This window comes from Acinonyx jubatus, chromosome C2 (assembly GCF_027475565.1).
Source record: "Acinonyx jubatus isolate Ajub_Pintada_27869175 chromosome C2, VMU_Ajub_asm_v1.0, whole genome shotgun sequence".
Taxonomy (NCBI): domain Eukaryota; kingdom Metazoa; phylum Chordata; class Mammalia; order Carnivora; family Felidae; genus Acinonyx; species Acinonyx jubatus.
The window spans coordinates 93080019-93096569 of NC_069384.1; the positions used below are offsets into that span (position 1 = coordinate 93080019).

General features: G+C 37.9%; 1 protein-coding gene across 7 annotated transcripts in view; it reads left to right on the forward strand.

The window, feature by feature from the left end:
• Positions 1–16551, forward strand: part of PLD1 (phospholipase D1) — a 204939-nt gene that overhangs the window by 117678 nt on the left and 70710 nt on the right. For 6 of the 7 annotated variants that reach the window (XM_027061438.2, XM_027061439.2, XM_053221207.1 and 3 more), the window contains 5 exons: positions 6557–6667; positions 8788–8988; positions 9997–10210; positions 10793–10906; positions 15990–16118. In XM_027061438.2, coding sequence (XP_026917239.1) covers positions 6557–6667; positions 8788–8988; positions 9997–10210; positions 10793–10906; positions 15990–16118 — 769 coding nt within the window. The remainder of the gene's footprint in view (positions 1–6556; positions 6668–8787; positions 8989–9996; positions 10211–10792; positions 10907–15989; positions 16119–16551) is intronic. The other variant, XM_053221208.1, reaches the window with a different exon arrangement.

A 16551-nucleotide genomic window follows, 5' to 3' on the forward strand; every position in this document is an offset into this window, starting at 1 on the left:
TTGGACTTTATGGAAGAAAGTAGGAAGTGACTGGGCAAGGTTCAAGTCTGGTAGAGGAGTCTGGTGATCAAAATGGTGTATTAGGAAGGTGAGTCTGGCAATGGGAAGAAGTGGAAAGAACTCGGGTTCGATGAGCTAAATTCCAGCTGACTTGAGTGTGAGGTGCCTACAGGACATCTTAGTAAATTCCAGAAAGCTAGCAAATGCCTGAGCAGGGCTTAGGAGAAAGATTCTAAAGATCCTGCAGGCCTGGCCCTCCATGTTGTGTTAGCTCTCATGTTTGTTTTCCCCCTCATATGTTTGTTTTCCCCTAGGCTACTCTCTAGTTGACTTTTCTTTTTTTTTTTTTAATTTTTTTTTTTTTAACATTTTATTTATTTTTGAGACAGGGAGAGACAGAGCATTAACAGGGGAGGGGCAGAGAGAGAGGGAGACACAGAATCTGAAACAGGCTCCAGGCTCTGAGCTGTCAGCACAGAGCCCGATGCGGGGCTCGAACTCACGGACCGCGAGATCATGACCTGAGCCGAAGTCGGCCGCTTAACCGACTGAGCCACCCAGGCGCCCCTCTAATTGACTTTTGTATCACTAGTGTGGGCTTTCTTTGCTTTTATGGCCCATGAACCCTGGTGAGGTCCTAGGTGAACACCATGGCCAAGTAAATACTATTGCCTGATAATGGTGCTTCATTTCAATTCCATCTGCTTTGTGAAACTTGGAATTTTTAAATTGCACGTAATGATTTTAAAAATTTCCTAAGGAGGGGTACCTGGTGGGTGGCTCAGTTGGTTGAGTATCCTACTTGATTTCAGCTTAGGTTATGATCCCAGGGTCGTAAGATCGAGCCCTATATCAGTTTTTGAGCTGAGCATAGAGCCTTCTTGGGATTCTCTCTCTCCCTCTCCCTCTGGCCCTCTCTCCTGCTCTTGTGCTCGCTCTCTCTCTCTCTCTCTCAAAAAAACAACTTCCTAAGGAAATAGTAATATTATTATATATTAATTTCTTAGTGGTACATTTGGCAGAATTGCTCTTCCTTAATTTAGCTATACCATATTATTTTGGTCATAAATTTTTAATACCCAGATTATTGTAAATTGTTATTTTCTATGCCTACAAACACTGTCTCACCTAAATTATTTAGTTTCTGAAAGCCTCTACTTTCAGAGTACTGGGTTGAAAAAATAACATTTATTCTTACATTAATGGATCCCAGAGATCCACAAGGTTGATTAAAATAAATACATTTTTTTCTTCTATCTCATTGTGTAGATTTGGGGGGAGGAATTTTGTGTCTCTGCCTCATAGCCAGGATACAGGCAAACATCTCTTACAATGGCTGTTTTTATGGAAGAAATACAGTATTTTGTTTCTCTGGTGAGAGCCAAACTGGTAATTTCCTATTTCTTTTGCCTTTTGAATAGCAGTGTTATCATTTAAAATAGCATAAGCCAACCTTGACTTAGAGGCTGATTATGGCTCAAGTCAGCATCCCAGGGTTTCCCACAGGTCTGCATGGACTGCCCCAAGAGTTGAAATAAAGTGCATCATAGTTATGGCAACTGTATGCATGTACCCAATGTGTATATTTCAACCTTAGAAATATGATGATTCTTTTTTTTAAATTTTTAATGTTTATTTATTTTTGAGAGAGAAACACACGCACAGAGTGCGAGACAGAGAGGGGGGCAGAGAGAGAGAGAGAGAGAGAGAGAGAGAGAGAGAGAGAGAGAGACATAAAATCCGAAGCAGGCTGTAGGCTCTGAGCTGTCAGTACAGAGCCCAACACAGGGCTCAAACTCACAAACGGTGAGATCATGACCTGAGCTGAAGCCAGACGATTAACTAACTGAACCGCCCAGGCACCCTAGGAACATGATATTTCTGATGGGACTTGCACTGAAAAAAATCTTCAAATGCAGCCACCTGGAGACCTACAGAAAAGGGTTTAGGTCCTCAGGGGTGATTTTGTTGTGAGGTAGTTTCTTTCTGTCCTGGACCACAAGCCACATTCTAGAGTTGCAATCAGTAATCATTTAGAAGGAAAAGATGTTCAGGTTTGTCAAATGAGATAATCACATCTCCACACAGGAAAACCAAACAGGATCTTATCAAAGTGGTGGGCTAGAAGGGCATGTGTGGGAAAGGAAAAATAGATCTTCAACCTTGAAGACTATGCTTCAAATAGAACTGGTTCAAAAAAAAAAAAAAAAGACAGGAGCATTTGTGCTTTTTCACATTGCTTACATTGAATGGTGAGGATGTGATCTCCTGTCCTTTATTTTTCATTTTCCCCAAATATTGCACACTCTGCAGAAGTCCTTGACAAATGATAAAGTTGGTGATTATCCTGGGGATGCATAAGTTAAGCTGTCTCGAGGCAGGAGACAAACCTGGCTGCATTTAGAAAATATTTTGACCACAGTATTTTGAGTAATCAGAGAGAAAACAATGGACTCAAAAAAGTCTCTTTGATGTCAACTATAACATTTTTTTACTTTGTGTTGTCTTCACATGTATTTTGTATATGTGAAATTCCTAAAAAGTCCTACTATGTATACTCTTATGTCTGTTCTACTTGATTCAAAACTAATTAGAAAAGAGGTCAGAACTTTCAACTTTTGAAACTCCGGTTTTACGAAGTTTATTCTGTGTTTATAGTGTGACATGTGTTCCATTAACCTTTGGGTTACGTGACTTCAGCAGAGATGAGAAAGATGACATTGTGTAATCCCCTCCAGGCCATTCATTTTTCTACTTGGCCTATTAATACTTTACTTCCTCCTCTGTAATAAAAAGTAATTTCCCCTAGGGTCATGAAAAGGTATTGGTAAAACATTGGATGCTTCAGATGTGTATTTCTTAAATTACAGAGTTCACATCAGTCCTTTTTTCTTTTCTAATTTGGCTTTCATTTTGCACAGTTATTTCTCACATTTTGTGTAAGGCTGCACTATTATGACCGGGAAAATGCCTTCACTGTCAGGAAACATTTTTCCTTTGCCCTTTGTAGTTTAGGGTTTATGATAGTGTTGTAATACTTTGACCAAAAGAAGAGGAATTTATTGCTTTATGATCACAGAAATCTTGTCACTAATTAACTGTTCATTCTGAAACAGATATAAGTAAATAATTGTAAACCAGATTACCTAAAATGAACTGTTTTCTTACTTCCTTATTAGTCTTTTGTATATAAGCTAAAAAGACTTAAAAGTCTCTACCCTATTTCCTTTGGAGTTAATTTATTTCAATGAGAAAAGACAAAATATAGAAGAAAATGTAAGGTATTAATAAATGGAGGGTAATAATGTAATCCATTAGTGTTAACATCTCTATTATTTCAAAAAGCCATTAGTTATGCAGGTCAGTAGAAAACTGTAAGAATCAGGCCAGGGTCTGGAACTAGAAGGTAGTATGCTAAGCAAAATTAGAGAAAGACAAATATCATATGACTTCACTCATATGATGACTTTAAGAGACAAAGCAGATGAACATAGGGGAAGGGGAGCAAAAATAATATAAAAACAGGGAGGGAGACAAAACATAAGAGACTCTTAAATATGGAGAACAAACAGAGGGTTACTGGAGGGGTTGTGGGAGGGGGGATGGGCTAAATGGGTAAGGGGCATAAAAGGATCTACTCGTAAAATCATTGTTGCACTATATACTAACTTGGATGTAAATTAAAAAATAAATTAATTAAAAAATAAATAAATAAAAAATAAGAAAAAAAAAAGAATCAGGCCAGGGTCTAAATTGCAACTACTATCCTTCAAGAATGGTAATTTCATAAGCTGAAGAAGCACAATTTCATTCATTTAAAATAAACGTGACGAAAGATGTCAGGTATAATGTTTTATAATTTGGGTTGCAATTTTGGGTTTTAGACTTTATACTATATCTTTAAATGGGAGGCTATTTTGTGTTACTGTTATTCAGTACCGAATCCTAAAATACCCAAATAGCAGAGTGTATATGAACACTAGAGGGAAAAAATAATGTTCTAGTTTGCATTTAGAGCTCTCCACCAGTGGTTCATTGCAGAGCACTAAGTGACTGAACTATTAGAAGCTAATCTGTTCATGTCTTGCCTACACTTTCACTTCCTTATTTCTTTAGCTGGTCTGTCCTTATGCACTTGGTTGCAGTAATAGTTGCATAATTTTAATTACTAATAAGAAAATTCCAAAAGTCAGCTATTAACCAGAGAAATAGGATGACATATATTTTTTTTTATCCTATTTTTTTTTCAGGGTTAGAATGCATTTTACTTTTCACATTCAAATTTAAATTTTAGTTAACATACTCTGCAATATTGGTTTCAGGAGTAGAATTTAGTGATTCTTCACTTACATACAATACCCAGTCTCATTACTACAGGTGCCCTCCTTAATATCCATCGCCCATTTGACTTTCCTTAATGCAGCTCAGAACATATATTTAAGTATATTCCTCCAAAAATGTATGCACTTTTCAGATGTTACACCAAGAAATATAGAATGTTAGTATTTTGAAATTTTTTTGAATGCTTATTTATTTGAGAGAGAGAGAGAGAGAGAGAGAGAGAGAGAGACAGAGTACAAGCAGGGGAGGGGCAAAGAGAGAGACAGAGACCCAGATTCCAAAACAGGCTCCAGGCTCTGAGCTGTCAGCAGAGCCTGATGTTGGGCTCAAACTCACAAGCCATGAGACCATGACCTGAGCCAAAGTCAGATGCTTCTCCTACTGAGTTACTCAGGCACACCGAGAGTGTTAGTATTTTGAAGGGATGTGTTCTTATAAGGATTTAATGGCCAAAACATGCTTCTTAATATTGGCAGACCAATATTGGGGAACTATATATATATATATATATAAAATTTGGTGTACTCCAAGATTTTGTACCCTGCAACTTAAAAATATTAACTCCTATGATATTTCATATTTTTATAGTGTTGCAAAAATAACCAATTCTTATAAATTAGTTGCGTTTGACCCAGGTGGCTTCTTAAATTAATGACTCAAATTTCCATTATGAAGTATATCTAATTACCATGGATTGATAATTTAAATTGTAATTAAATTACTCTTTGTCACTATAGTTTATTTCATATGCCAGTATCTCTAATGCTTTATAAAGTACTGTACTGTGTACAAGTTCTTGCCTTTTATCTCTAGGATTTTAAATGCCTAGGTGTAGATACATTATCCAGTATGTATGCAGTATGCTTCAAAATGGCTTCAGAGCTGCTGGATATAAGAGAATGCAAATTCAAATGTTGCAAACTGCACAGCAGTAGTGAGGATACAAACCTAAAAAGTAAAAAGGTCATATAAGAAGTGGGGGTAAATAAGATAAGAGTTTCCTGGAGGAATACATTCTTAACTGTATGTTGGTGAGGGGACTGTGTGACTAGACAGGGAGAAGAGGAAGGACATTCAGGTGTGGGGCAATTTAGCTAAAACCTTATCACTATCCAAACTAGAGGAGAAAATACTATTTTTTTTATACTACCAGCTATTAGACATTGTCTTTTTTTTTTTTTTAGAATATTGCATTTATTTGTTTATTATAAAGTTGATTTATTTATTTTTGAGAGAGAGAGACAGAACATGAGTGAAGGAGGGACAGAGAGAGAGGGAGACACAGAATTCAAAGCAGGCTCCAGGCTCTGAGCTGTCAGCACAGAGCCCAATGCAGGGCTCAAACCTGCGAACTGCAAGATCATGACCTGAGCAGAAGTTGGGCACTTAACCAACTGAACCACCCAGGCACCCCGACATTGTCTTTTCGATAGTTAATACTAATAAAAATATTGTTAACATAGCATGTTCAAGTTTATCAGGCACTTTTGATTTAATTTGACCTTCACAATGGCCTTATTTGTCTTCTTTTAAGTCCAAGGTCTAAGGTTGAATCAATGTTAATTTTGTGCTGCTGCTAAATCTCAGGGATTTTTGAACATTAGAGAAACTTCCAAAGAAGTCATGTCACAAATAGACATTAATGATGTAACTATGAGTTCCAAATGTGAATCACTATATTCATCTTTGAAGATAAAGAAATGTTTTTTTTTACTTAAGTAATTTTTAATAAAGAAAAATTCTATTAAAATACTCCAGAAACATTTAAGGGATATTTAGTGTGATTTATTGCCATCAGAGTTTTTTGTCACTGCTATTTTAACTAATGGAAGTGTAATAAAAACAAACCAAAAACTCTAATCCTGCAACCTGAATCAGGCCAACACTTTCCTTAATGTTGTGTAAGTGTTTGAAAATGTTCACAGGTATAAGACCATCACTTTTCGCTGGTAAGTTTACCATTTCAGCCTTTTCAAATATTGACACTCTGTCTTGGTATGACAAGTCCTAAGAATGGAAGGGAGATACATTTTTGTTATATTTGTATCTTAATATATACTTATGTTTCACCTTCTCGTATTGCATTTTTCATTAAATATCTTATTATACTTGTTTATAGAAGAAACTTTATAATACACAGGCAAGAAAAAGACAAGAAAAAGCATAACCTACTTTCAGAAATTCTCATTCCTCCTTGTGTTCTCTCTTGTGACAGCAAGAGGGGGTGAGAATCTTCATAATGCTCTACAAAGAGGTGGAACTCGCTCTTGGAATCAACAGTGAATACAGCAAGAGGACTTTAATGCGTCTACACCCCAACATAAAGGTAATAGGTTCATCCTTCTGAACAACCTTTCTTCTGTATTATTCTGTAGTCTTTCAGGTGTGCTTTGCTTTGAGCAGTGGTAATTTGTAGAATTCCCTAATGTACAATTTTGAGTGAATAGCATTGGATCCTTCTCAGAAATAAAACAAAAATACTTTCTTATACTTCTGGTATCGATGGGGTCAGCAGAGTTCACATTTCTGTTTCTCCTAACCTGATAATTTAGCCAAGAACACACCTTCTACAATTGTTTCAATACTCAGGAGCTTCGTCAAGCTCCCTTGCTCCTCGTTGAGATTATCCTGGAATGTCTTAGATGTGGTCTCCCTGTGATGTCCCTTGAATGTTCATAGCAACAGAGAGCTCATCTAGGATTTAAAAAGCTTTTTCTTAATAGTGTGTTATATACAAAACTAATTAAAATAAATAAATACAATAAGCAATAAAAAAGAGCAATTTGATATTTACTAAAGACTGAAAAAGCTATCAATAATTATTGCCAAGTCATTGAGATACACCAAGACATATGAATTAATAAATCTCCAACAAGCTTACAGTATATAACAATTATGTGTTTTTATTTGGCTAAAAGAAGATGTTCCATGTAAATACTAATCAAAAGAGAGCAGCAGTGGCTATACTAGTATCAGATGATATTATAATAGAAAAAGTTTATAATATATAAGGAAGGACATTATATATTATTAAAAGTTTTAATGTAGCAAAAAGATACAGCAATTGTAAACATGTACATACCTGATAATGACTATCAAAATATATAAAGCAAACACCGACAGAATTGAAGGACCAAATAGACAATTGTACAATCAATTGTATAATAGTTGGACACTTTAATATCCCAATCTCAATAATGATTTGTATATACATACAGTGGAGTATATTTAAGTCTTAAAAAGAGATGAAATTCTGATGTATGCTAAAACATAGGTGAACCTTGAACACCTTATTCTAGATGAAATAAGCCAATCACAAAAAGGCAAATAGTAAGATACTTAGTCAAATTCATAGAGACATAGAATGGTGTTTGCCAGGGGTTACAGGGAGGAGGGAATGGGAAGTTATTGTTCATTGGATACAACGTTCCAGTTTTGAAAAATGAAGCGTTCTGGAGATACATAATGGTGATGATTGAACAATATGAATGTATGTAATGCCACTGAACTGTCCATTTAAAAATGGTCAAAATGGTAAATTTTGTGTTACGTGTATTTTACTACACACAACAAATGTAGGTTACTAAGAACTTTAGTAGTCTCCAAAGTTTTTGGAATGCTTTACTTAAAGATATACAAAAATAGGATAGGTCAGTCTGGGATCATCTAAAGAGATTTCTCTTTAGGGGTGCCTGGGTGGCTCAGTCAGTTAAGCCTCCAGCTTCAACTCAGAATAGTTCGTGAGCTCAAGCTCTGCGTCAGGCGCTGTGCTGACAGCTCAGAGCCTGGAGCCTGCTTTGGATTCTCTGTCTCCCTCGCTCTCTGCCCCTCTCCCACTTGCACTCTTTCTCTCTGTGTCTCTCAAAAAATAAATGAGCATTAAATTAAAAAAAATAGAATTCTCTTTGAAAGCAGGAGAATAATAACTCCTCAAAATATTTTTCAAATCAAGAGCTGCCAAAGTATGTATATCCCTATATCCATATGCTTGCAATTTCAACTCAGTGGCTGCCAAAATATCAATATACCTATTAAAAATTTTCTCAGAGGTAGATGTTGGTTAAACATTTTCAGAGTTTTTTGTTGTTTTTAAAATAAGATCAGGTATAGCATAAGCCTTTTAGGTGGTAAAAAGGAATCAGCTCTTACATTACAAAAGGTATTACAGCTTTTACTGAAATATGTGACCACATTTCTAGTTAAATGGCAGCTTCCCCCAAATGTGGTATGGGGCAGGGCTGGTGGGGAGGCTTAAAAAAGTAACCAGGAATCTTCCTCTTGTAAGCACTGAGAATGAAATTAGAAGTTTGGTGTATACAGAGCATATTCTGGTATTTGAATTATAGAAAATGCTATTCAGGGGATAAAACAGATATATTTTATTATAGCATGAAGAACTTTTTAAAAAGTGCATTACTCGTGGGTTTTTTTCTTTTCCCTCGCAAGGTGATGAGGCACCCAGATCATGTATCATCCAGCGTGTATCTGTGGGCTCATCATGAGAAAATTGTTGTCATTGACCAGTCAGTGGCTTTTGTGGGTGGGATCGACCTGGCCTATGGAAGGTGGGATGACCACGAACACAGACTCACGGACGTGGGCAGCGTGAAGCGTGTCACTGTAGGACCATCTCTGAGTTCCTTCACAGTAAGTAAATCTCACCTTTATGGAACTGCATAGAAGGGACATGATTTGTATAAGTATGTGTTAATAGCATGACTGATTGATTGGTTCACTGGGGGGCAGCATATTCCTGGATGGACAGACCTGGTTTCAAAGACCACCTAGCAAGTCTGTAACTTTGCATCTCTTAATCTCTTTCTTCTCTTGTAAGAGAAAACAGATCCAACAGAGCATTTGCCAGCTCATAATTAACTCCTGTTTTCCATTTGAACGGAGATTCATTTCCTATTTGGAAAAAAAAATGTTCATAAACAAAAATGTGCATCAGTTGAGCTTTAAGTTAAATAAACAGCCTTACTACAAGTACCTGCAAAGGTTTTTGAAATCTTCCTACTTAAAAACGTGCAAAAATAGGATAAGTCAGTCTGGAGTCATGGAGGGACTTCTTTTTGAAGGCAGGAGTTTAATAACTTCTCAAAGTACCTTTTAAATCAAGCGCTGCCAAAATACCCATATGGCCATATCCATAAACAGTGCTTAGTGGTTTAACTCTAATGGTTGCCAAAATATCAATACACTCATTAAAAATTTTGATGGTCTCCATTTTATCTTGCTGCTGTATATGCTGGTGACTTTTCTGGAAAAAATAGAGATTTAGTGAATAAGTAGCAAGAAAAACGGTTGACAGAAAAAGCACTATTCATGTTTATCGGAGGAAGAAATTCAGTAGCTCAACGGTGAATATAATTCATGTAATTGCATTTGACATAAAAAGGTTAACTGGTATGAAATTTCAAGAATTTAATCTACTGCAGGGGGATGTACAATGGAACGCCTGGTATTCCTTTGCCAGTATTTAAGCAGCTCACAAGAATCCTCCACTGCCCTGTGGCTGACCTCACACATTGTTGTGTGTCTATTAAGACCATCATGTGTGAACTTTACACGTCAGCTCAACTAAAAGGTCACATGGCAGCATATCCTATGAGGTATCTTTTTTCTTTCTTTTTTTTTTTTTAATAACTCTCTCAGGCTGAAACAACAGAGTCCATGGAATCCTTAAGCCTTCAAGATAAAAACAAAGCTAGTAACAATCTGCCCACCCTGAGGACCGTTGATGATATGGATTCAAAACTGAAAGGAGTAGGAAAATCCAGAAAGTTCTCGAAATTTAGCCTCTACAGACATCTCCACAGGCACCACCTGCACGATGCAGACAGCATCAGCAGCATCGACAGTGCCTCCAGTAAGTCTTCGTCTTTGCTAGAATTTATCTTGATGATGTTCTGTTCTTTCACAGCCGGGCACTGTGGACCAGGTTTTAAACGTGTCTTTCTGTAATGGAGTAGTATGAGTAATGCTGAAAGGTGGCTATCACCTATTCAATATCATGCCATTTTGTGGCTTTGTTTGCCTCATTTTACAACAGACTTATTGTTGTAGTCGCACAAGTAGTTGTGACAACCACAATTCATACTTCTGATGGTAGCAGGATGTCTAAGCATTTCTAAAATAATGCCAAGTTATAAAGAAAAAAAGAAAAGTATTAAGCATCCTTAACTTCTCATAGAAGAGATTTCCTGTCTCTTCCTAGCCAGAAATATATGAAGTTTTATCTTCAAACATTAGATTTTCTACATCTTGTAAATTTACTGTTCTTTTCAAATTTGTCTTAAAGCTCTACAGTTTTCTGTAGCACAGAATTTGTGACTGGTTTTATAGCCTTGCCTAGTTTTAAAAATGATCGAGCCTGCTTTTCAGGGTAGCAAATTTGATATATATCTATTTCTTTGTTTAAAAAAAAAAAAGAACTCTCAACTTTCTCCAGGTTATTGTAATCACTGTAGAAGTCGTCAGAATTTAATCCATGGTTTAAAACCCCACCTGAAACTCTTTCACTCTTCCAGTAAGTCTGAGCAGGGACTCACTAGACCTAATGTTGGTAAGTGATGTGTGAAGCCGCAGAATGTCCTTAGGCTTCAGCTTTTGCTGCATGAGCAGAGTGAGTGTGTTTCTGGATTGGCTTTCTGTTTGCACAGTTTTTACGCCACATGTATTATTTGAAATTGTTACCTGAGGAGCTTTTGTAAGAACTAGGTATTTGAATAAATAGGGCCTAAAATGTGGTGGTGGGGATGAAGAGGAATTTGGCAACGGATCAGGGGACAAGTAAAGGGACAAGTAATGTTCGTAATGAATGGCAACCATAGTAAAATCATAAGCTAGAGCTTATTGTGTTCAGACTTCCTGTTACTACCCTAAGCACTGGTGGTGCTCGGCCGTAATAGTGTTACAGATTGACTCCCTTTTACAGATGAGGAAACTCAGGGTTAGAGATCAAAAGTAACCTGCACAGTGCTGTTCCAGTTTATCAGCCTTCCAGAGCTCATAATTCAGATTTGTGATTTAGCAAAAATGCAGATTACTACATCATGAGGTTTTGGCTGGATTCCGAGGCCACGATTCTAGGGCACTACTTAGAAGACTTAGCTAGAGCCCAGCTACCATGGCTGGATATGAGTCACTCACTTGTGGACCCTGGTGTTTCTCAGGGGCTCTGAGGGGGTATGCCAAGCAGGTGGGCCCTGGATACTCCCGTCTCTATTGGTACTTGCTTCAACCAGAAAAATTCTGTGAGTGTGTGTATATATGTTTCTGTGTTTATATATGTTTCAGAAATATATATATACACACACACACATATACACACATATACACACACATATATACACATATACACACATATACACACACATATATACACATATACACACATACACACACATATATACACATATACACACACACATACACATATACACACATATACACACATACACACACATACACACACATATATACACATATACACATATACACATATATACACATATACACATATATACACATATACACATATATACATATATATACATATATATACACACAGAAACATATACACACACATACACATATACACACATATACACACACATATATACATATATATGTATATATATGTATATATATATACATATATATACATATATATACATATATATATATATATATATATATATATATAAAAGCTCCATGTGAATTTGTGTTGGAAAAAAAAAAGCAAGGTTCTGCTATTAATGAAAGGAGTTTAAAGAGCACAGCTCTACATTTAAATTATGTAATGATTTAAACATAGTGTCTCATAGGACTTGAAACCTGATTTAAGCACAGATTTCATAAGAAATCTGAAACTGAATATTTGCTTGAGTTAATAACTTCCTTTCCTGAGGCTACAAACTGGGTTAGCTTCTTAGTTCAAATCAGTTTTACTTGAACTCAAAAGACCGCGATGACCTGGGCTCCTAGTGAACCTTACTGGCTGTGGACAGAAATTAGCGTGGAGCCATGTGCAAGATCACTATGGGTTAATTAGATAATGCACTAACAGGAGGATCCAAAGAGGGCTCTGTGCTGAGAACAAAGAGCTCAGTGTGGGGCTCCATCTCAAGAACCTTGAGATTGTGACTTGAGCTGAGGTCAGAAGCTTAACTGATTGAGCCACCCAGGTGCCCTGGTAGATGTTATATCTTAGGACACATATGTGGGAAGTGCCAAAAGTGTTTATTTCATCATGTCAGATGTAGGTGTGGAATGAGGTAGATGCATAGAGGTCTATAATTTCTTATTCCAAATTCTAGGGGTCAGATGTGCTTCAGAAATTAGAAGGTTGCAGATTTTAGAAAGGTAATGCAATACCTATACTCTATATTATGTTATACTGCTTGCAGGGTCTGGGAAACACCTAAACAGATCATTTATATTTGTGCAACACCAGGTGGGTTAAATAAAGATTATAACTTGTTGTCAGTTCAGGTCAGATTTTGCTAGCAAATGAGCTATGAGAAAACATTTGAATTTTCAGAGCTTTTGGGTTTTGGAATTATGGATAAGAGTTAGTAAATTTTGTGTATCGATTGGATTGGTGGGATTGATCTGTACCTGTAATGGAAGGTTTTGAAGGTCAGGCTGTGACCTTGAACTTCATCTATCAAATGTTGGAGAATCCCTGGTGGGTGAGGAATGGAGGTGGGATTTGGAGAAGACAGGTGGTGGGGAGTGGGTGGAAAGTTAAGGGTGGTGTTTTACTAAGTTACACTACAGACACAGAGAATCTGACTAGCTTGTCCCAGGAATGAAGTGAATGGGAGAAACTTTTTCCAAAGGAAGAATCTGCAGAATTTCAATAGGATTTGGGAAGGGGCAACTGGGAGGTAGGTGGAGAAGAGAGCAAGGAAAAGAAAGGAGCCAAAGTTGATCCTGAGGTTTGAGCTTGAGTAACTATGAACAGAAACCAGAAATCTCAAGGAAGACTCAATTTTGTGGGAATAATAATGATTCTAGTGTTAAGCACATGGTTTTAAGGCCTGGTGGGACAACTGGGTGGAGAAGGTTGAGGGAGGCTTTGGAAGGGGCTGTGGATCTGAGAGCCAAAGGAGAAGCCAGAGCTCGAAGAGCACATTTAGAAGAAAATTAGGGAGAACTTTGTGAAGGAGGAGGGACTAGGAAAGAGGGTCAAGAAGCGGGGGTTGCAGTAATGGTGTAGGGGATGCAGCCTTGGCAGTCAAGAGACCATAAAAAGAAGAGAGGACGAAGCAAAGCCAGAAGACATGGGTAAAGGGCAGGAAGACACCCTTTCTATGAACTTTACAGCCTGTGTCTGGGCCACCGAGGGATGAGGATTGCAGAAAACTGGCATAAAACTTATGCCAAAGACAAGGCTGGTGCAATTATGAAATCAGCTGGAAGCCAAATGCAGACTGAGGAGGACCCCTCAGATCAGCATGGCTGATGTAAAAAGCCTCTCTTCCTGCTCGTAGGTGCTCATGCACTTCTGGGCAGCAGTCACACTAACTATGAGTCCTTGGCTGTATTGCCTTAATATTTAATTTGTTCTGGGGAAGACTGACTTATTTGGAATAATTTAGGCCATGACTGAAACCAAAAACAAATTTGAATTATGAGCAGGTTGAATCCAATCAGTACCAACACAATTTTCTGAGATGAGAATTTGCTTTGTTTTGTTTTTCTTATCATAACTGATTGTTAGGTGAAAGTTAATTTTTAAACACATGTATGCATATAAATGTTAAGCTTTAGCTTATGTATATATTACCATATATATATATTTTTTTTTCTTTTGGAATTTGACCCATGATTTACCTCATTCTTTGTTCCTGTTTCCTTTCTATCTCTCTTTTTTAAAAAAAAATATAAAATGCCATGCTTATTCTAAAGATTTTACAGGTGAGCAAACAGATTGCCAGTACTTTAGCCTTTCAGTCTCAACAGAGCAGGAAAATAAATCACTGGGAGAAGTCAATAGAATGCTATTTTTAACATTATTTAGTTTTGTTAATATTTAGCACTTTTAAGACATTTTTCTTTTATAGATTATGTCAATAACCATTGAAGGTTAATTATTCAGTTTAAGTTAGAATATTAGCAGTGTGTGTGTGTGTGTGTGTGTGGTGATTGTTTAAAAACCTTTGTTCTGCAAGTACGTATTGATTGCCTACTGAATGCCAGGAGCTACACCACGCAGTGAAGGCACACTCTCCACCCCGAAGAGCTTCCAGACTCGTGGGGAGCATCCGTGCACAATTGTGTCACAGAGTCCGAGGCACCAGGGTGTGCAGCTACTGATGGTTCTACGGCAGTGCTAGTGGTAGCCTCACCCTTCTGGGATCTGGGAGGTACCTGTAGGGCAGGTGACAGCTATTGTAGCTCTAGAAAGATGTGGAGTTGAGGATGAGAGGGAGGGAAGGGCATTCCGGACGGGAAGGAATAATGTGCCAACTGTACCAAGGCATAACAAACCACGCCTGTCGAAACACTGGGAGAAAGGTGGTGTGCACGGGGCCTGGGTTGGGGAAGAACAAGGGCCAGAAAGGGAGATTGGCATCAGTTTGGGAAGAACCTTCTGTGCACACTCAGCTTTTAGGACCTGACTCCCCGTGGGCAGGCAGCAGGTGATCTTAGAATGCTTTTAAGCCAATGGTATGCGTTTTAGAAAGACCATTCTGGGACATGTGGTGGTAGGGGGCTGGTCTGCTCCTCTCACTGGTACGTGCTACCATGTATTCATTCAATGAATAGTTTTGTACCCAGCGTGTTTGTTAAGTGCCTCTTTTGTGCCAAGCGCTGCTTTGTGATTTGTAGCTCTGCTTGTCTTCCTGCTTAGTTGTTTATGTGGCCACCATATCCCATAAATGTACAAACTATTTAAGTCAGAATTAAGTAAATGGTCCCGACAAAGCTCTTTGTGAAATGCTGCGGTGGGTTGCTGCTTTTGCGCCTTATGTGATCATAAGCTCTGTGTGTTCTTGTGATATTTATTATGGATGTCATTTATGATGTTGGGAGTATGGAATGTTAGAGCCAAAGATCTTAGATGCCATCTAGGCCAAATTCTTCCTTTGACATGTAAAGAATTTCTGACCAAAAAGATGAAGCTCGGTGTCAGTCAGCTTGACAATCCCAGGGCAGGAACAGGGGCTGTGTGCTGATTTGAGGTTCTTGATTCTGAGATGCAAAAGACAAAATTATGTATTGGGCATGCGCCCTGTTGGTTGAAGAGAGCCAAGGGTATGACTTCTTCATGGCGTCTCCCATTCATGTTTCTCTGCCTGACCTGGCTTTATTGCTCTCTCATAGTCCCTCTCAGCAAGTTCTTTATTCATGGTTAACTTTGTGATCTGTTCTTCAGTCACCTAGTAGATGGGGAGAAGAACGTTGAATTTCATTGTCAAGTAATGAACCTGGTTATAGCCCGCACTACTCACTAATGGTAAACTCGTATGGATTATGAAACCTCACCAGCCCACAGCCTCAGATAGAATGAACACATGCTACCCTAGTTCCAAGGCTTAAAGATAACAGTTTGGAAGTCTCTAGCCATTCAATAAATGAGACGTGAGCCTCCCTCCCTGGGGCCCACCTGAACACAGTCTCTGCTGCCTTCACAGACACCAGCTCCCTCCGCAGTTTACAGACAGGCATGGGAGAGCTCCATGGGGAAACCAGGTTCTGGCATGGAAAAGACTACTGCAATTTTGTCTTCAAAGACTGGGTTCAACTTGATAAACCTTTTGCTGGTGAGTACCATGGTCATGGGTGGCTGCTTGTGTTTTGTCTTTTACTTGTCAGCATCTCAGCAAGTATGCATGTACAGGATATAATGTCCTTTATTCTGCTTTGTTTTGTTTTGAATATTTGGTAAAACTTTGGGGACTATGATCCAGTCATATACACAAGGACATTTCCTTGTAAGTATAATAAGAAAAGAGCATGAAACACAGCTTACTGTTTGAAACCTCCAGGTTCCATCAAGGCATATTTGGGGGGTAATAATCTGTAATTCTGCAAGAGGTGACTTCCTTTGATCTCCTTTTCTGCTTATCATCTTCATCTTCCAGCATTAAAATGACCCATTTTCAGATTATCACTGTGCTTATGTGTCTAAGAGAAGAGACAGAACTGTATATACAGCCTGAGGTTATTTCAACAGGATTTAGAAGAAAAATGTAA